At 43.8% G+C, this 20,885-nt stretch overlaps 1 protein-coding gene across 1 annotated transcript in view; it reads left to right on the top strand.

The window, feature by feature from the left end:
• LRFN2 (leucine rich repeat and fibronectin type III domain containing 2) overlaps positions 1 to 18,250 on the top strand; it is a 213,876-nt gene extending 195,626 nt beyond the window's left edge. Inside the window, exon 3 of the mRNA XM_007071681.3 lies at positions 16,791 to 18,250. Coding sequence (XP_007071743.3) covers positions 16,791 to 17,709 — 919 coding nt within the window. The 3' untranslated portion in view covers positions 17,710 to 18,250. The remainder of the gene's footprint in view (positions 1 to 16,790) is intronic.
• The last annotated feature ends 2,635 nt before the right edge of the window (positions 18,251 to 20,885 follow it).

Genomic DNA, 20,885 nt, shown 5'->3' with positions numbered 1-20,885 from the left:
CAGATTCCATTTCTGCTGATTGTTTGTCTGCCTCCCCTTGTCACACTGATGAAGCATGAGAGCAGAAAAGGATTAATTAAACTTAAAAAACAAAAACAAAACCTCCCAAACCCTGAAGGAATTCCCTGGTGAGGAAGTGGGAAAGGTTACTCCATCAACTGGAATGAAAGGCTCTGTCTAAATTTTAACTCTCTAATGCTCATTTTCTCTTTAAACACAGAGGGCTGTATGGTACCTTTATAAGGCAGTCCTGCCTTAGGGGTAGCGTGAAGGTGGTATCACCCCAGCAGGAGCTCTGAGATGCCTCGTGCAGACACAGTAGGTCTGATTCTCAGTTACCCTAAGGCCTCTCTGCGCCACTGCAGCAGCATAAATGGGCCTTAATAAGCGTGAAAATGGCTGTCTGAGAATACTTGCTTGCACCAGGGCCTCCTTGGCCTGGCATAGGGGGCCAAGCGTGAAGAGAGGGCACAGCCAGAGTGCACGGAGCTACAGCTGTTTGTTTCCCAGGGCTCATAGGATGCCATGAAAAGCAGAATGGAAATCAGAGCAGGCTGCTCTCATTTACATCAGGAACTGGGCAGGCTCTGTATGGCCCCCAATACAGGGAGTCTTGGTGGTCACCTTTAACGCTTAACTTTGATCCTGTCTCAAACACAAGAGTGGAGCAATGGAAAACTGGGCCCATGAACTACAGGGGGAGCATGGTCCCCAAGTGACCATTAAAGAAGGTGCATCATCAGCAACCCTCTGCTCCCATCCAACACCAGTTGGTGTGGAGGCTGGTTTGGGGGTATGGAGCTTTACTCCTCCCAACTCACTGTCGCCCCTGGCAAAGGTAGTAGAAACTCTTGCTTCATCAGCTGCAGGAGACAGGCTTCACCTCAGGCCCCATCAATGTGCAGGGAGGGATGTTCTTCACTTTCACCTAAAAGATTGTTATTGGCTATCGGACCTGATGAATCCAAGGTCTAATATGGATCACATGCCCTCACTGACGAAAGACCCAACGGCAAGCTGGCTCATAGAGTTAGACCATGAACTAAACCATCAGAACCTTAAAGTGCACTGCTTGATGTGTTCACGAAGAAGCAGGGAGTCTTGGGTTTCAATTAAATGCTTTTGTTTAGCTATTACACCAGCACGTAAATGGATATAACCAACAACCATATTCAGTATCTTATTCAGTGCCCTGAACTCTGTGCCTCTTTAGCTTTCTTCCTCCTGCCTCTACATTCCCTGACAGATCCATGCAACGCCAACAACATGACACTCTTCTCCATTCTTCACTTACATTTTATGTTAAAAAAATAAAATAATCAAATCTAACAAGCTTTCACAACTCTCCCACTTTTAGTATTAGTCTGAATATGAGGCTCTTCTTCTTTATTCGAAATTCCAAACTAGCTTCCAAACTAGAGCTAGACTGAATTTCAGCCTGATTGGATATTCTTTTCTCCTCCTTAGAATTGAGAGTCTAGCTTAAAGTCCAAAGCAATTTCTGAGGATAGCATATTGCTCATTTTTATAGAATGAGTCCAGCTTTCCCGACCCTGGTTGTCGGGCTGGCAACATAGCCAAGATCCTCCAACTTGGAAAAATCTGGTCTTTGTATCATCGTGTACTTGATCTGCATTTTGTTCCATTTGCTGTTTATACTCTTTATGGTGTTTTTGCACCTTGTTTTCAGTTATGCAATCTGGAGCTAGGGAAGCAGATTTCCTGTAAGAGAAATAGTTTTGTAGGCATTTCACCTGAAGTTCTATGAATAGTTGAGCAGTATGCCCTTAGTATCTTTGTATGTATGGAAACGCCTGGTCGAAAAGGGACCTTGGTGGGTCTGGTTGGCTGTTAAAAGTCCAGTTGGCCACCCATAGTGGGGTAGGCAGGGTGCCTGTCCGGCTCCGCACGGCTCCCAGAAAGCTGCCGGCATCTCCCTCTGGCTCCTAGGCTTAGGGGTGGCCATGGGGGCTCTGCGCATTGCTCCACCACCCAGCGCTGGCTCCGCAGCTCCCATTCCCTGGGAACCTTAGCCAATGGGAGCTGTGGGGCAGCGTCTGCAGGCAGGGGCAGAGCACAGAGCCGCCTGGCTGCGCCTCTACCTAGGAGACAGAGGGAGATGCCGGCAGCTTCCTGGGAGCTACCTGAAGTAAGTGCCACCCAGACCCCACACCCCACACTCCCTCCCATGCCCCAACCCCCGCCCCAGCCTGGAGCCTCCTCCTGAACCCCAAACCCCTCATCCCCAGCCCTACCCCAGAGCCTGGACCCCCTGGTGGAGTCCTCACCCCTCCCACACCCCAACCCCCTGCCCCAGCCTGGAGCTCCCTTCCACACTCCAAACCTCTTGGCACCAACCCCCAGCCTGGAGCCCCCTCCTGCACTTCAAACTTCTCATTTACAGCTCCACTCCAGAGCTCTACCCCCAGCCACAGCCCTCACCTCCTCTCGCACCCCAATCCCCTGGCCCAGCCCGGTGAAAATGAGCGAGGGAGTGAGGGTGGGAGGGAGGGGGAATGGAGTGACCAGGGGCAGGGCCTCGGAGAAGGCACAGGGTGGGGCAAGGGTGTTCGTTTTTCTGCAGATAGAAAGTTGGCAACCCTATTTATAGACAGTGTTGTTATCGGTCCCAGGATATTAGAGAGACAAGATGGGTGAGGTAATATGTTTTATTGGACTATCTTCTGTTGGTGAGAGAGTCCAGCTTTGAGCTACACAGAGCTCTTCTTCAGGTTGAAGAACTCTGCGTCGTTCGAAAGCTTGTCTCTGTCACCAACAAAAGTTGGTCCAATAAAACACATTATCTCACCCACATTAGTATCTTTGGCAACTGTTTTCCAGCCCTTTCCCTCACTATTAGTGGCTTTGAAAGCTTGTTTCAAGTAAAGATGAAAACACTCTCTCTTTACATTACTCTTTGGAGAGTGCAGAGAAGCTCTTATGTGTTTGCTTCCACAGTCTGTAAAGAATCTTTCAATGAAATTACTCACAAACTGCTCTCCATTATCTGTAAGGACTTCAAAAGGATATCCATAATGTGCAAAATGACTTCCTCAACTTTCTTTCTAATGGTGGATGAGGAAATAGCTGTGACTGTGAATGCCTCAGGGTATCGAGACCAGTTGTCACTCAATAGACCAACCAGAGCTGGATCTAATTTTATCCACAGACCAAAAGGTATAGCTAAAGTTTGCAGTGACTGGTCATCATGTACAGGGTGGTTCTTTATCATTTCTGATCAGCTGTTCAACATCTGTGTCCATATTAGGCCTCAAAACTAACTATGCAAAATGTGTTTAGTTTGAACAACACCAGGGTGAATCTCATGAAGCAGTACTCTTCAATCTTAGAGATTGGAACCATGATTCAGTCTACTCTTAGTATGATGTCATCCAAGCTAGCCAGTTGATTTGAAACTCTGAAGTAGAATAGTTTCTCGAGTGTTGATTTGGCCATTTTCCCATCCGTACAATTTGACAAAGCTCACTTAAGAGGTCATCTTGCCGAGAGGCAGTTCTTAGCTCTTCCACAGATAATGCTGAGAAATCTGCTGTACACATCAAAACGATCTTTTGCACATTGTCTTCTGCTGTTGGGTCAGAGAAGGACCATGTAAGTACTTAGATATAGATATATATAGTCAGTATCTGGAAGTAGAGGACTTGACCAGCATTGGCTATGTTGTTTTTTCCTGCAATGCGTTCAGTATTGTGGCCCAGTGTGTAAAGTACCAAACTGAGGTTCAGGAGGGCTATATTCCTGGCTCTCCCATTGGCCTGCTGGGTGACCTTGGGCAAATTACTCCATGTCTGTGTCCCAGTGCCATGGTGTAAGGAATATGTCAGTGTCTTTGGGCTACTGGTGTGACTTTGTCAATTTACTGTAACCTTGTGAGAATAGCTGTTAATCTGTCTGAGACTTTTGAATAAAGGAACATATTCCTGGACAAGACTATTGAACTGGCCTTAGGTGTTTAATTCACCTTATCTCCCCCCTACAGTATGTGTAAATCAAAGCTGCTTTTCTGACCTAGCAGGGCTTCAATATTCCCTTCAATAATATATATTACCTGCCCCATACTATGTTTCCCAACTAGTCTGTGCTTTAAAATATATTCTCAAAGAAGAACAGAGTCTCAGATTTCAATGAAATGCTTTATTTAACTATTAGACCTCAGAGTAAAAGGATGAAACTGTATTTAGGCACTTACTCAGAGAATACCCAAATTCGATATGTCTATGTAAGAACAGCCCTCCTGGGTCAGACCAACCCAGATCTAGCCCAGTATTCTGTCTTTCGACAGTGGCCAGTACTAGATGCTTCAAAGGGAATTAATAGAACAGGGCAATTATCAAGTGATCCCATCTCCTGTTGTCCAGTCCCAGCTTCTGGCAGTCAGAGGATAGGGACACATGGGGAATGGGGTTGTGTCCCTGACCGTCTTCACTGGTTGCCATTGATGGACCAGTCCTCCATGAACATATCTAATTTTTTTAACCCAGTTATACTTTTGCTTTCACAGCATCCCCAGGCAACAAGTTCCACAGGTTGGCTGTGAGTTGTGTGAAGAAGTACTTCCTTATCTTTGTTTTAAACCTGCTGCCTGTTAATTTAATTGGGTGACACCTGGTTCTTGTATTGTATGAAGGGGTAAATAATGTCTTGCCTATTCACTTTTTCTGCATCATTCATGATAATAGACCTCTATCTTATCCCCCCTTAGTCATCTCTTTTCTAAGAGGAAAAGTCCCAGTTTTTTAAATCTCTCTTCATATGTTCCATTTCGTGAGTCATTTTTGTTGCCCTCTCTGTACATTTTCCAATTCTAATATATTTTTTGAGATGGGGTGACTAAAACTGCACATGGTATTCAAGTATCCTAATGGTTCCTAACATTCTTTTAGCTTTCTTGACTGCCACTGCACACTGAGCAGATGTTTTCAGAGAACTATCCAGGATTACTCCAAAATCTCTTCCTCGTGCTGTAACAGCTAGTGTAGACCCCATCATTTTATATGTATAGTTGGGATTATTTTTTCCAATGTGCATTACGTTGCATTTATCAACACTGAATTTCATCTGCCATTTTGTTGCCCAGTCACCCAGTTTTGTTAGATCCCTTTGTAATGCTACACAGTCAACTTTGGACTTATCTATATTGAGTAATTTTGTATCATCTGCAAATTTTGTCACCTCACTGTTTACCTACTTTTCCAGATCATTGATGAATATGTTGAACAGCACAGGTCCCCATACAGATCCTTGGGGGACCCCGCTATTTACCTCTTTCCATTGTGAAAACTGACCATTTATTACTATCCTTTGTTTCCTATCTTTTAACAGTTTACTGATCCATGAGAGGACCTTCTCTGTTATCCCATAACTGCTTATTTTTCTTACAAGCCTTTGGTGAGCCTTGTCAAAGAATTTCTGAAAGTCCAAGTACATTTTATATCAGCTGGATCACCCTTGTCCACATGCTTGTTGACATCCCCAAAGAATTCTAATAGATTTGTCAACGATGATTTCCCTTTACTAAAGCCATGTTGACTCTTCCCCAAAATATCATGTTCATCTATGTGCCTGATAATTTTGTACCTATATGCCTAGTAGTGAAGTTAGGCTTACTGGCCTATAATTGCCTGGTTTGCCTCTTGAGACTTTTTTTTTTAAAATGTTGTTACATTAGGCACATCTGGCACAGTGGCTGATTTGAATGCTAGGTTATATACCTAGAGGTCCCTTCCTCCCAGTGGTCTGCTCTTGCCCTTTCGATAACTAACCATTTCACTCATGAGTTAAGGGAGACGGCTAGTCTGAGTGTGCAAGAGAAATCCTTTCCAAAATGAATTCAGCTGGCCTCAGCAAAAGTTCCCTAATGTCACAGGATGCATGTTTAGCCCATGGACTATGACTCATAGACTTCACCGGGTTTGAGGGCTTCAGCACAAGTCCCATATTGTGTGTATATGACAGTATATACAGCTGTGTAAGAAGTAAAACATGCACAGCCTTAATATTTGTCTAGCCTTGAATCTTCCTTAGTAGATCAATTAAAACTATTTGTTGAGTTCAATAGCAATGAATAAAAACCTGGTCAGTTTTATCCTCACCCTGTGGCTACAGGAAAAGGAGCATCTACTGGCCTCCTTTTAGGACTCTGCAGGCTAATTTATCTTCCAGACCATGCAGAAGTCATTCTCGTACCTGTAGCTTACCCGTGTCTGACAACAAAATCTAAATGCTTTGCCAGTATCTTTAATGTAAACATCTTGGGTCATTACTAGCCACTCAGCTAGCCTCCCTACCCGAGTGGAGCATTCTTAGATGAACTGCTTGGTGTGTATGTACTCTGCTGTCCTCTACTGGATGGAATCAGAACTGCTCAATTCTGTGTCACAGCACCTATGCTGCTCACAGATAGTGGAGATTCTCCTTTAGTTCAAGTGGCATGAGATGGTGCTATTGAAATGGGAGGACCCAAGTTTTTTCCCCATGCTGCTTTGAAGTTCAGTGTGTGTAAGGTTTGTGGTGTAGTAACAGCCATGAAGTTCCTAGGCAGGGATGAGTTTGCTACATTTCCTGTTCCAGAAAGCTTATTTTTTCGTGGGAGCATTACAGGAGAACCTCAAAAAGGTCAGAATTACAGGTTAATTCACACAGCATACAAATAGTCAGCTATTTATTCAAACATCTCCAAGTCAATTTGGTTTGCTAAGTGAGGCTGGAGGAGATCTTGAGGTCAGTCTGTTCTGTGAGACTTCTGGTAATTCTGCTTCCAGTTGGACAGGGCAGACCCTAAGGGCAGCCACTCTGGTATGTTCATACTTCCACGTAGGAACACTGGAATTGCTATACTGGATAAGATCAGGGCTGCAGCTAACCTAGCATCCCATCTCCAACAGTGGCCAGCGCCAGGTGTGTCAGGGGAAAGTACAAGAAGCTCGATTTTCATTCAAAACCAGGAAGTTCAGAGAAGCTTGGAATGACTAGGTTGTGTGGTAGAAGCTTGGGCCCATCTCTGTAATGGGCCTGAACCAGAACCCAAACTTGGGGAAGGGTCACATCGAGGAGCTGAACACCATTCCCCAGACTTATGTTTATTCAGGCTGTTACATAGTGAGTTTTGTGGCTCTCCATTCAGTCAGAAGTGGCTCTCCAGCACAGCTGGCTTGTGGATCCTTGCTCTAGGCAAGAGTCTGAACAAAATTCTATCGGAAAAAATGTATCATAGAACAAAGGAACCTGGAGATGGAAGGAACTCATCAGACCCTGTTCCCCAGCCCGTGCAAAATTGTTCCCTAGAGGCCTAGGTTATGTTCTCCAAGTGCTTTGTCTATCCCCTTTTAAATGTCTTTTACTCCTTCCATTAGAACACTATCCAACAGCCTAATAGAGCTAACCATTAATTAATGTTCCCTAAAATACAGTATCAGATATGCCTCTCTTCTTCCCTGTAGCTCAGGGGGGTGTATCGTTCTGGTTCATTATTTCACACCAGGCTTATAACTTGCCTTTGACTATTTCCTCTCTCCCCCCACCCCCCGCCCCGCCTTTTACCAAGTGAGCAAAAGAGAGTATAATCAAATTAGGAAATAGTAATGAGATGACATGTACCATGGGGCTCATCTAGCATGCCATCAGCTAGGCCCTTTCCACTGCACTGTTTCAGCCCTCTGCCTTGCCACTTGTCTCATATTTGTACACAGAGCTGCTTCACCTGCCCTGATTGGTGTTCACCTGTGTATTGATCAGATTCTGTGGCCTTGATCATAATTCAGCTGTCTGTTGATGTTTCCATCATTTTGAGTGCTGCTATTCACATGCATGCTTTTACCCCACTGATTGCTATACTTATGTCTGTATGTCTTTCTGCAGCTTCCCACTGCTTTGACTCTACCATATTCTCCACTCGAATCACCTTCTTTGCTTCACCCTCTTTCATCTTCACTCACCTCACCCACGCATCCTTCAGGTTCTTCTCGCTCTACCTGTCCTCAATTTCCTATCTCTGCCTGCCAGTGCAAGGTCTGTGCACCACTGAAGTTCTAAAGGACTTAAAGGCCTTGTGCTGGCCCTCTGTGCAAAGGTGAATTTCATTCTCTACCCTCCCACTACCTCAGCCTAATTTCTATTAATCCAGTCTTTTTCCACCCCCCCGCCACACCCTTTATTCCGCTCATATTTTCTTCTTGAACTGGTCCCCTTTTAGATCAGTCTGACTTTAATCCTGCCCAAATTCATCCTGGGAACTCCATCTGCAATGATGCACCCCACCCTGCTTATACCCTCTTCAATACTCCCAAGTAGAGTTCGCTGATTTTTTCCCTACCAAAAATAGGGCTTTGCCAAAACTGATTTTTTTCATGGGAAACTGTTATTTAACTTCTTTCTTTCTTTTTCTTTCTTTTCTTCAGGAAAATGAAAATGGTTATTTCAGTTCAACTATGTTTTTGTTCCATTTCTCAAAAACAGACCAAATTATACTTTTTATTTTGGGCTCCCCCACTCCTTCTCTCCGTTATCTCTCTCCTCCAACTTCCCTTTCTCTTTCTCACCCGCCTCCTCCACACGCTTTGGAAGGGGAAGAAGAAAGGGGAGGAAAAGTGGGGGAAAAGAATGGGGGGGGGGGGCTGTGTGTAAGAACAATGAAGATGAGGAAGGGGAAGGGATGGTGCTATTAGTGCTATTACACTAAATGATCTAATGTGTCATTTCCTCTCCAATTTCTATGGTAGGATATAAGATCTTAAGGGGAATCTTACTGAAATGCAGGGAGTGTACCTCTATCGCTAATACACACAAGAGTCACATAGGAGATATCAACAGGGCACTGAACTAGGACTCAAGAGATGGGCTATTCAAAAAGAGGTGTCTTTACAGCAAGAACTGGTAAAGCTTTGAGACAAATATGTGTTTGGCCAAACTTTTAGCCTTCTTGCATTCATTAGCCTTTTGCCCTGACACAAGCCAACTTGCATTCCCTCAGCATTTGCCCTGGGAAATGTTGCACCTATGTTTGACAAAGATCTGATTAGTCATTAAATGCTTCTTCCTCTTAACATTCAATTATACTCAGGGCTGGATGTTGGAGCTCAAGTTCTCTGATTACTGCAGCCAATTTCAGGCTAAGAATAGTTGGTATCTTATCCTTAGCAAGACGGAAAGTTGGAATGAAATAACCTACTCAACGAGTCTGGTCTATCTTCTGCCTAATCCATCTACTCCACACACACACATCAGCTGGAATGTTAACCCCTAAGTTCCCCACAGGTACTCCCTAATGCTTGAAAACAAGGGATGGGGACATTTGTATATGATGTCATAATAATAATACCTAGCTCTTCTATATAGTGGTTTTTATCTGTAGATCTCAAAGTGCTTTATGAACGTCAGCATCATTATCCCCATTTTACAGAAGGGAAAACTGAGGCACAGATAGCTGAAGAGACTTGACCAAGGTCACCCAGTAGGCCAGTGACAGAGTAGGATCTAGAACACAGCTCTTCTGAGTCCCAGTTCAGTGCTCCATCCGAAAGGCTGTGTGCCTCTCCACACTTGTTCCTGCTAGCCAGGAATGAAAGGGAGGTCCACAGCAGCCCTGGGACTTAACCGTTGCTGCTGGCTTTTCAAAGTCTTTTATTTCCTAATTTGTTTAAATGAAGCCAGGGGCCTAGCTCAGATATCACAAAAGCAGTCGGCGCTATGCTGTGGCTACAAGATTGCCTGGTATGTACTCAGCGGGGAAGTGTGCTGGGGGCAAGTCAGGGCTGAACTCAAAAAGGGGAGCTGAGATGCTGTTTTGTTTTGTTATGATCCATTCATTTTAGTGCTCATGCGAAATAAGAGGCAGGCATAATCCATACGGGAGCCATGCATACTTTCCTCTTCCCCTCAAAGTTCTACCAATGCACTTCAATCTTCCCCTGTAGCACCTCTGAAAGTCCATTTCTGGCTCCCATAAAGCTCTTCCAATGTGCCTCAGTCTTCACCTGTAAAACCCCCTGCGATTCCAGTCTTTTACAATCCCAAAGTTGAGACTTGCAAACTCATTTCATTTTGGAAAGACAGCATTTCCAAATGGGTAGCATGCAGACTCCTATGTGGGAGAATCTCCTAATTTCCTGGGACATGTTTAATCTCTAGTGAGACACTTTAGTAATAACCTTAAGTATCCGTTATCTGAATCCTTGCATCAACATGATGGAGTTATTTCTCTGCTCTTTCTATTCAGAGGAAAAAGGGCAAGGGAAGAAATATAGAAATGACTTGGTCAGAGGAGGTGTTTTGCGGTGTGTGGCTCATATCCAAGAGTTGGCAGGGAATGGGTTAATGCCAATAATTTCCAAACTTGTGCTTGTTATAATTAGGTTGCCAGTGGACCCCTATAAGATGGATTGTCTAGCCAGGGATGAGGTAAGGTTGTTTTTGGATTATTCAATGTGAAAGAGACTGTTAGAACTGTTAGTGTAGTGGAAAATTTTTTGCCTTCCCCAGAGTATTTATTTCCAGATTTTTAAAGGCTTCGACTTCTTTAACTGAAAAGGAAATGCATAGTAGCAAACTTAGCTTAAAATTAATAGTTTTTTGCCAGTTTATTTCCTCGTATGATTGTTGGCTTTTTCTGAAATGGGGCCAATGCAGAGTTCAAGAGCTCTGCAGGGTCCTCCAGGCCTCTTCTTTGAAGTGGATCTCAGGAGCTCTGCAAGATCTGTAACTCCTTCTAGCTCACCCAGTCCTGCAGAGTTTAGGAGCACTAAATGATGCCCAGCTTTCCCCCGACTCCCCCAGACACCACAACTATTCCTTATGAAGCAGAGTTATGGCTACACTTACGGTGGCATGTAGCAAACAGGTACTACATGTGTAGTTACACGTAGTAGTGAAAGGTTCTGGCAGTGGGGAAAAGCTCCAGCTGCTGCTTGGGCGTGCCGCGGACCGGGTAGGATAAACACTGTGGGGGTTCAGGCATGAACAGCACTTAACTTGCCTAAGCCACATCTCACCATCTCCATCGCTGTTTGTATCTGTGCTAACTGAGCATGCATCTACACGCTGTCACGAGTGTACACATAGCCAAAATGGATGTTTATATTCTCTCTAAACCGCCAGAGAGTAGCTGATCAACAGGGTCATCCCAAGGCCTATGCACCATTTAAATCCCACTTAAACCCTCAAAATGGGGTTTAAACAGTGTGCCCTTGTTGCCAAGAAGGCTAACGGCATTTTGGGTTGTGTAAGTAGGAGCATTGCCAGCAGATCGAGGGACGTGATCATTCCCCTCTATTCGGCCTCATCTGGAATACTGTGTCCAGTTTGGGGTCCCATGCTGCAAGAAGGATGTGGAAAAATTGGAGAGTCCAGCAGAGGGCAACAATGATTAGGGGGCTGGAGCACATGACTTATGAGAAGAGGCTGAGGGAACTGGAATTATTTAGTCTGCAGAAGAGAAGAATGAGGGGGGATTTGATAGCTGCTTTCAACTACCTGAAAGGGGGTTCCAAAGAGGATGGATCCAGGCTGTTCTCAGCAGATGACAGAACAAGGAGTAATGGTCTCAAGTTGCAGTGGGGGAGGTTTAGGTTGGATATTAGGAAAAACTTTTTCACTAGGAGGGTGGTGAAGCACTGGAATGTGTTTCCTAGGGACGTGGTGGAATCTCCTTCCTTAGAGGTTTTTAAGGTCAGGCTTGACAAAGCCCTGACTGGGATGATTTAGTTGGGGATTGGTCCTGCTTTGAGCAGGGGATTAGACTAGATGACCTCCTGAGGTCCTTTCCAACCCTGATATTCTATGATTCTATGAAATGGTATATAAGTCTTAGAGTAACAGCCGTGTTAGTCTGTATTCGCAAAAAGAAAAGGAGGACTTGTGGCACCTTAGAGACTAACCAATTTATTTGAGCATAAGCTTTCGTGAGCTACAGCTCACTTCATCGGATACATACTGTGGAAAGTATAGAAGATCGTTTTATACACACAAAGCAAGAAAAAATGCGTGTTTACCACTACAAAATGTTTTCTCTCCCCCCACCCCACTCTCCTGCTGGTAATAGCTTATCTAAAGTGATCACTCTCCTTACAATGTGTATGATAATCAAGGTGGGCCATTTCCAGCTCAAATCCAGGGTTTAGCGTTAAACCCTGGATTTGTGCTGGAAATGGCCCACCTTGATTATCATACACATTGTAAGGAGAGGTTTCAGAGTAACAGCCGTGTTAGTCTGTATTCGCAAAAAGAAAAGGAGTACTTGTGGCACCTTAGAGACTAACCAATTTATTTGAGCATAAGCTTTCGTGAGCTACAGCTCACTTCATTGGATGCATCCGATGAAGTGAGCTGTAGCTCACGAAAGCTTATGCTCAAATAAATTGGTTAGTCTCTAAGGTGCCACAAGTCCTCCTTTTCTTTATATAAGTCTTGTATTTGTCAGGTGCACATACAGGTGAATTTCATCTAAAGGGACCGTAATCATTACAGTTACATATAACAAGCATTAACAGCATTACTCATTTATAACCTATTTTATTCAAATATGGACCAGACAAGAATTTTGATGGAGATTTAACTACGTGGAATGTTTGAAGGGGCAGCAGTTAGCAGTTGCCCCTAGAGGGGCAAAAAGAAACATGAGAAACTAATCAAAATGTCAATGCAGGGCAATTTGTTAATGACCTGGAACTCAAATGCAGTTTGGTTAAGTTTCTTCAAACTTTCCAGAAAAAAATCATGGCCTTCGGGGGAAATCTAGTATTGTTTAAGTCCAATCAATTTTGCTAGGCACAGCTGTAGCTGCGTAAAGGCTAATAATAGGCTTATAATGGAACCTGGTTGGAACCTTACTTATGGAAAGGTGATCATCTTTCCATAATACATGTAAAGCCAAGGATTACGTATGGTTATATAAATGTACTTCAGAGGTCCTGCCCTGCATGACATTCAAATGAATATTACTGTAATAGAAGAGCTCAGCATGGAAATAAGTAGTAGGTTCAAGCACTGTAGGGGTTAAGCAACTAAACTCAGAACCAGGTCTCTTGCATCTGAAGAGGATGATCTTGTTTTCATGAAGTTACCCAATCTTTAAAGTATTTCTTGATACTCTGTTTGAAATAATCCTCCATCCCCCAAACTTATTACTAGTCTGCTGTGATTGATGGCAGCACTTAAGAGTCCCCATACCTAAAATCAATGTAGACACATTTTCACTCTGGGATATTGATGACCCTTTGATTATCCACAACACGGGTAGCTGTGAGATGCCACTTCAATCTTTACTTTGCTCCATCACGTGGAGGAGTCTTTCGCAGCTGCTCTGCACTTCGAGTACTGTTAATCACCGAACGCCGCACTCAGTGGTAGGGAGTTAGTGCAGACCCAAAAGGGCTCTTTAAAACCACAGCTGGGCAGAATCCCTAGGGCTATGTTCAGGCGACTAGTGGGCTACGGTTTGGTTCAGACAGCAAGGTTTCATTGGAGGAGCTGAAGTCAATGCAATGCAAACACTGACTGATTTCAGAAATCAGACTTATCAAAATGTCTTTGCAAGCTGAGGAGGAAATCTCATGAGACCAGGCTTGCTTATGAGACTTGTACTATGTCCCTGCTTCCACATAGGCCAGAAAGTGTGGGAGTAAGGGGTGTGAATACTTCAGAGAAGCACATTAATCACTGACACAGACGGACAGACACAGTATTAGCCAGCAAGAGTAACTGGCCAACATGAATGTACATGTGCAAACTTAGCAGAGGGCTCCAATGGTAAAATCTGAACCAATGAGATCTCCCATTTCTTGCTGTGCTTTTTTTCACTACTATTGTTCATAGAGTGGTTGGCAATCTGGAAAACACAGAAGATGCTATGATCTCTGCCCCAGTGACTAAATTATGGCTATCCCAGGCAGTGGTGTGGAACATGCATTGAAGAGGAACATTGCCCAAGTTTAGGGTGACCAGATGTCCCGATTTTGGGGTCTTTTTCTTATATAGGCTCCTATTATCCCCCACCCCCTGTCCTGATTTTTCACATTTGCTGTGTGGTCACCCTACCCAAGTTGTGGTGGCTGGAAGTATAATGCCTCTAGAACCATTGGGGGGAAGCGCAATCAGAAGCGGCTCTAGATTGAACATTTGACTGTCATTGAACTTTCTAGAGATGGCAGGTACAGCGCTCCTGCCTCACTACTGAATGTACCTGAGGTGCTCCTGTGTATCCTGCCTGTGTCTGTGCAGAACACATCTACTCTGATATTAAATGTACCAGGTATGTCTAGGTAGAAAGTCAAATGCACCTGCTGGGTGGCTCAATTTTCCAGGCATCTCTGGGCGATACGTACTTTGCCTACAGAGTGTTCTAAAAACAATGAGCCAGATCCTCAGCTGTGGCCAAACTGCAGAGACCCAAGTTGTGACTTGTGTGTGTGCACGTATGCACACACATGCAAAAGTAGCTTAATACTCACCTTTACACTGCTCTGATACTGCTGCTTCTCTGTGCAGGCTGGTGCCCCTGCATTGCGATAGAACAGCATATGGGCGGCTCTAATTTGTGCTGACTGCAATGGCTACGCAAGGCCAAAATACACCTGAAGATTGGCATGGTTTAGGGGCATGACGACTACACCACCTTTTCTCTGGCCATGCCGTTTTCCCTGCTACCCTGGCAACAGATGATTGAGTGGTGTACGTGTCTGTGTGTCTGCTCCACTGCTGGAAGATCACTTGTACATTGAAATCATCCTCCCTGACATGGTTACACTGGCTTTAGAGACAGGTTACACTAGCAGTGTAGTGCAAAGCAGCCATACTGCCCCTGAGATTCTGGTCCCGTATGTCCAGGAAGAACACACCTCTTTGAACTCCTATATAAACAGCCAGGCTCAGGCATTATCCACATGCCATGCTGGTGATTATTACATGTATGTCTGGTTGAACACATCTACTTTTACTTAATGTTCCAGGAATACTCTGCAGATACCATTGTCGTCAATGGAATGCTAGTGGGGTATGACCGCACAGCACATGTGAAGGAATGCCACCAGGGAAAGAGCTGTGTGTGAATTTCTCAATCATTCTGTATTTTAACCTTGTCGTCTGTGACCAAATGCTAGAGATTTGGGGGGAGGAGAGTCACACAAAGATTGTTACTCCAAGTAATGAGGTGCCTTGCTGCCATCAGCTGTCTCTGTTGAATATCAGCTACAAAGTAAATACCTTACATATAATTGTTCCTGTTGTTTGCCAGTATGGTAACAGTATGGTAAATTTGCTGAAGCTGCAGAACAAAGGGGAGAGGGATGCAGCAGGCAAAGACTTCCTATCTATATCTGAGTCTTCTGAAGGTCTTAGCTTTGATCCAGAGTCATACAATATGACAGTATATCAATACATACCTGTCAGCAACAAACCTCGGCCAGCAGTTTTTAACTAGATGGTCTCTGGCTCCATAGATTTATATTTCAAATCTCAGGTTACTATGGGTGAAATCCTGAAATTCTTACTCAGTTTCCACTCAGTCCTTATTCAGGCAAAAGTCAATAGGGATTTTGCCTGAACAAAGACTGCAAGATTTGAATGACTGGACCTGATTCTCTTTTAGTCTAAAGCCACTTTAGAAACACTCTAGCAGTGTAAATGGGCCTTAGAGTGGGAGTAAGCTAGAGTGGCAATAAGTTGCCTGAGATATAAACGAGACGCAAGCTTATTATATTTAATTTGCCTTTTCCCCACTATTCTAAACCGTCAGGATGCTGTCTGAAGACAATGATAAAAATGTCAAGGCTGCTTCTCAGTTACACGTAGAACAAGTAAACTGGGCATGAGCCTGGTTCTCCACTGCCCTGCACTTCGTGCCATCATGTATACCAGTGTAACATGAATCTGGAGTGGCTGTAGGCAGAACACTACCCTTCTGATGTAATGGTGCTTTTACATCTACTTTGCTCCAGTATAAATGACTGCCCAAAATGCACGGCAACAGCTAATTAGACCCATTAGCAATCACCCATATTGCAAAGCCCATTGTCTTTTTCCATGCACAACTCCATATTTTGCAAACACAACTCAGGAATATCTTTCGTTTTTATATCCTCTTCATTTGTTGTAAAGTTGGGACTGTTTGGTTTTGAATGGATTTACCAAAAAAGAGTTGCTCTTCTAATCTAATCTTACACCTTCCCACCACGCCTCTGCATTTATTGCCGATACTTCTTTTCCCACCCCATCTGAGAAAGGTGGTCACATGCAGAAATTTCCAGCAGATAAGATCTCTGCACTTCAAGGATCCATGCTTCACAGTGTAGGGAGAAGGAGAGAGATGGCTGTCTGCCACCTGTATGCATCAAAAGCACAGTCTGTGTAGGTTGGTATTGCAATGTAAACATCATCATATCACAATGTAAATTTCCCAACCCTCATGAAACAATGTCAAGACTGCTGGTCCTGAGCTGAGCAAATTGGAGGGTCAGTTGGCAGACTCAGTCAGGGCTGGTTCATACAGGCTGAGGATTATGTTCCTTGAGCTGTTCACCCAGCCTTGGTTACACTATGTACACTCTGAGTTTGGATACAAACACTTTGGAAGGAACAGGCCAGCCTGGTTTTATTTACTCTTGTTCCCTTCTGTAACTACAGGAGAGATGGACCTGAAGAAAAACCTTAAGTCTGAGCACCCCTGACCTTTGAGGAAATTTGGATCTAGGTCTGAACTTTACAGATCAGGCTCATCTCCACTTGTAATTGTGTATCTGTTTCCCATTAAACCTTAACCTAATTTTCTCTTTTTCTTAAAGGATGATCCCCGCTACAAACAAAGCCTTTGTGGTGAACAACCTTGTATCTGGAACGGGCTATGACCTCTGTGTCTTGGCCATGTGGGATGACACTGCCACAACACTCACAGCCACCAACGTCGTAGGGTGCGCCCAGTTCTTCACCAAAGAGGACTATCCTCAGTGCCAGTCCATGCACAGCCAGTTCCTGGGTGGGACGATGATCTTAGTCATTGGAGGCATCATTGTGGCGACTCTACTGGTGTTCATCGTCATACTCATGGTCCGGTATAAAGTTTGTAACAATTCCCAGGGGAAGATGGCCAATGTCAGCAATGTCTACTCACAGACTAATGGAGCTCAACCTGTTCAAAATGGGGTCCTGCCCCAAGTCAACCCCAAAGTGGTGGTAAGAAATGAACTCATGGAGTTTAACTGTGAGTCTGTACAGAGCAGCATCTCCTCCTCTTCTAGTTCAGCGAATAGCCGTGACTGTGATGACTATAGCCTTCAAAGTGAACAAGGCACATTGTCCAGTAAGTGGAGGCCTCCTTCTAGGTCAAAACATAACATTGATCGGCTAATGGGAGCTTTTGCCTCCCTGGAACTGAAGTGTCAGAAAAAGGAGGACACGGTAGACTCCAGAACTTCCACAGTGGCCCGCCACTCGGACAAAGAGCCACTTCTGGGCCAACAGGAGTCAAAATTCCGCAGTCTCCTCATGTTACCACTGGAGGGGAAAACTAAACGTAGCCATTCTTTTGACATGGGGGACTTTGCCACATCTCAATGTTGCACCTATCCAAAAAAGATAACAAATATTTGGACAAAGCGCAGCCTCTCGGTGAATGGCATGCTCTTGCAGTATGATGACAATGACTTAGCAGGGGCGAAAGGGACTTATGGGAGTTCAGAATGGGTAATGGAAAGCACAGTGTAAATAAGAGCTTCTCCCCCTCGCTTCTCCCTAATTACATCAAATGTAATAAAATTTGGTTTTGTTGAAAAGCCATCAAAATGAAAAGGGGTGGGGGGGACATGCTCAACGACGTTGGAGAAAAGAAAAAAAGAGAGAGAGAGAGATAAACAAAATAAGTTAACAAAAGAGGAAAAAGGTAATGAAATGCTAATAAGCACGTGTGGCCCCATTAATACCCGATCCCAACAAAACTGAGTGTGAACATTTCAAGGAATTTACCAGTCGTATTTAGCATTGCTTTCCAAAAGTCTCCTGGCCTCCCGGTGACCCGACAAACAAGATTAAACGAGGATTAAAGTGGGGTTAGCAGCACATACTTAATTCAAAGGGTTTGGGGGGTTTTTTCTTCCCTTTTGGTAGCCTGTGAAGTACACTCCCATGGATAGAAGACTGATGCAAGTATGTCACTGCCTGTAATTGCGCTTGTCATCACAGAACTACACTAAGGGCATCTGTGGGGACAGAACAGACCAATTTTTCAGCTTAATCTCTTGGTGTTATCGAAAACATATGGAGATTTCTCCCCCGCCCCCTGTTGTTGGGCTGAGGGGTTTTTGGTTTGGTTGGGTTGGTTTTTTGCAGGAAAAAGGGATGTTTCTTTTTTCCTTTTGGTTTGTAGTCTCTCATCAAATCCCTGTGATGAAACCAAGGATATGTACAAAGATTAAACTCTCGATGTACTGTATAACCCGCCTTCAACACCACCCTTTATGTCCCAGGAAAATGAAATCTAGGGGGGCTAATAAATTTTAAAAATAATCATCTTTCTTCCATCTCCTTCATGGTCGCTGCTTGTCAAGGCAGATTGCAACAGCTATTCATATCAGTGGGGGGGAAATTCAAGATTTCATATAAAAGGCAAGAAAGAGGCGAAAACAAAAGCTGCTCCGGTGAACTCTCCCTATTATTAATACAAATTGCTGCTGACCAAGGTTATTCTGTCATTCTGTTTGACTGATAAAGAAAATGCAGACTTTAGCTCGTTTGCAACAGAAAGCTCTTTGTCCAGTCAGTCGCCACAACAGGGCGTGTCTGTATCAGTAGCATTGCAGGAAGTGCAGGTATCTGAGCATTTAAGGGGATTATAAGTGTAATGGGGATGTTCCTATTTAGCCACGGAAAACAAGTTAGAATCGGATGTCTCAGAATAGATGGTCTCCCAAGTGTCACCTGCATCTTGCCCTTCACCTACTCCCAGACCTCTGTCCCATCCCTTGCAAAGGCACTTGCTACCTGAGACCAATGGTTCTTCTTTATGGCTTGTAAACTGATTTTCAAGTTCCTTTTTGGGGAGCATTGCTGTGGTTCTGGGAATGCTGTGGATGCACATGGTCCATCCACCTGGCTCCATTGTCCTTAGTGACTTTAATGTGATTTCCAATATTTTGGTGGCTACAGCAACTGTCTTTATTTAATTTGTTTATTTATTTGTTTGTTCCCAGTGATCTGTCAGCTGGGAACCATTTTGAAATTGCACATTATTATTATTTTATAGGAGACGTGTGGAGAAAGGTTGTAAGGCACAGAGGAAAGCCGCAAAAAAACCTCTATGTATTTTTTTTTAAAGATTCAGAGATATATTGTGACATGGCTATGTACTTGATCTTGTATTCGTCATGTTTCTTACTTGGAGTTTTAGACAATGACATCCCTGTGATCAGAATATTATTTTCCTTTTAATTTTTCTTTTTTTGCTACAAAATGTACAGTAAAAACAAAACATTCCTGGGGGAAAAAAGCACCTTCTTCTTTTCATTTGTTCTAATGTCCTGTGTTTTGCTTTGAAACCGAAATAAGAAGCATTAATATTTTTTAAAAAAGAAAAAGACCTTGAGACGTTTTCTCTCTTTGTTGTTTCGTGTGCGGAAAGATATTTTTCTTTGGGCGAAGTTCATGCCTAATCAGAGGTATTCAGTGGTGCACAGGCCCTTTGCATAAGGGTGAATAGCATGCTCTGAGAACCTGATCTAAATTTGGCTATGTCGGGTTTCAGAGTAGCAGCCGTGTTAGTCTGTATTCGCAAAAAGAACAGGAGGACTTGTGGCACCTTAGAGACTAACACATTTATTTGAGCATAAGCTTTCGTGAGCTACAGCTCACTTTATCGGATGCATGGAGTGGAAAATACAGTGAGGAGATTTATATACACACAGACCATGAAAAATGTTGGCTATGTCGGTTAGGAGTGTGATGTGTATACACTGCATTTGGGAAGTCTGATTGCATGGTTAGATGTACCCAAGTTCGCTTTGATCTAGCTAGCGTAAGTAACAATAGGCATGAAGCTGCAGCAGCACAAGTGGTGGTATAGGTTAGCCTCTTGAGCTTGTACTCAGGTCTTGGGCAAGCCGGGCTATCCTATGCTGCTACCTGTGCTCCCTCCTATTGTTGCTCGAGCTCGCTTTGCTTTAGCGAGCTCAGGTATAGCTACACATGCTGCAGTCACACCTTCTGACTGCAGTGTAGACAGACCCATACGCAGTTATGCTGGTAGAGGCCATATACTCAGAGCAGTATAGCTTATGCCATTCCCCATACGCTGTACCAATATCAACACAGTTATACTGGTATAACTTCATCCACCCTTGGAGGGTTTTGCCAGTTATTACCAGTATAACTACACCAGCAAAACCCTCTTAGTGTAGACAAGGCCTTACATGCCTTTTAAATAAAAGCTCAGTCAATAATAATAATACTTTATATGGACCCAATCCTGAACTGTTTGCTGTAGTAAAACTCCCACTGACTTGAACACACCCAGGCAGCTTGTGCATGGATGGGTAGTGTGTGGTGCACAAGATTAATAGTTAACATGTCTGATGTTTCATGGCATGTTGTGAGGGTTGATTAACTAATGTATACAGAGTGCCTCAAACATAAGATATGAGATATACAGTGGGTCTGATCCTCCGCTGCTGTCAATTAGCATAGCTTCATCCACATCAATAGAGCTATGCCAATTTACACCAGTTGAGGATCTATTATTATTTATCATTAATAGCTAGATTGTTAATGAATTTCCAGAACAGATTTCAGAAACAAGTTGCCATTTCCCTGTCTCAGTATCAATGATTAGCACTCGTATTTCTCCAACTGGAAATTGACTGTTTATTTCCACTTCCTAAAGGAAGGCAATT

Source organism: Chelonia mydas, chromosome 3, assembly GCF_015237465.2.
Source record: "Chelonia mydas isolate rCheMyd1 chromosome 3, rCheMyd1.pri.v2, whole genome shotgun sequence".
Lineage (NCBI taxonomy): Eukaryota > Metazoa > Chordata > Testudines > Cheloniidae > Chelonia > Chelonia mydas.
Note: the sequence above shows the minus strand (reverse complement) of the source record. Positions and strands in the feature narration are given on the sequence as shown.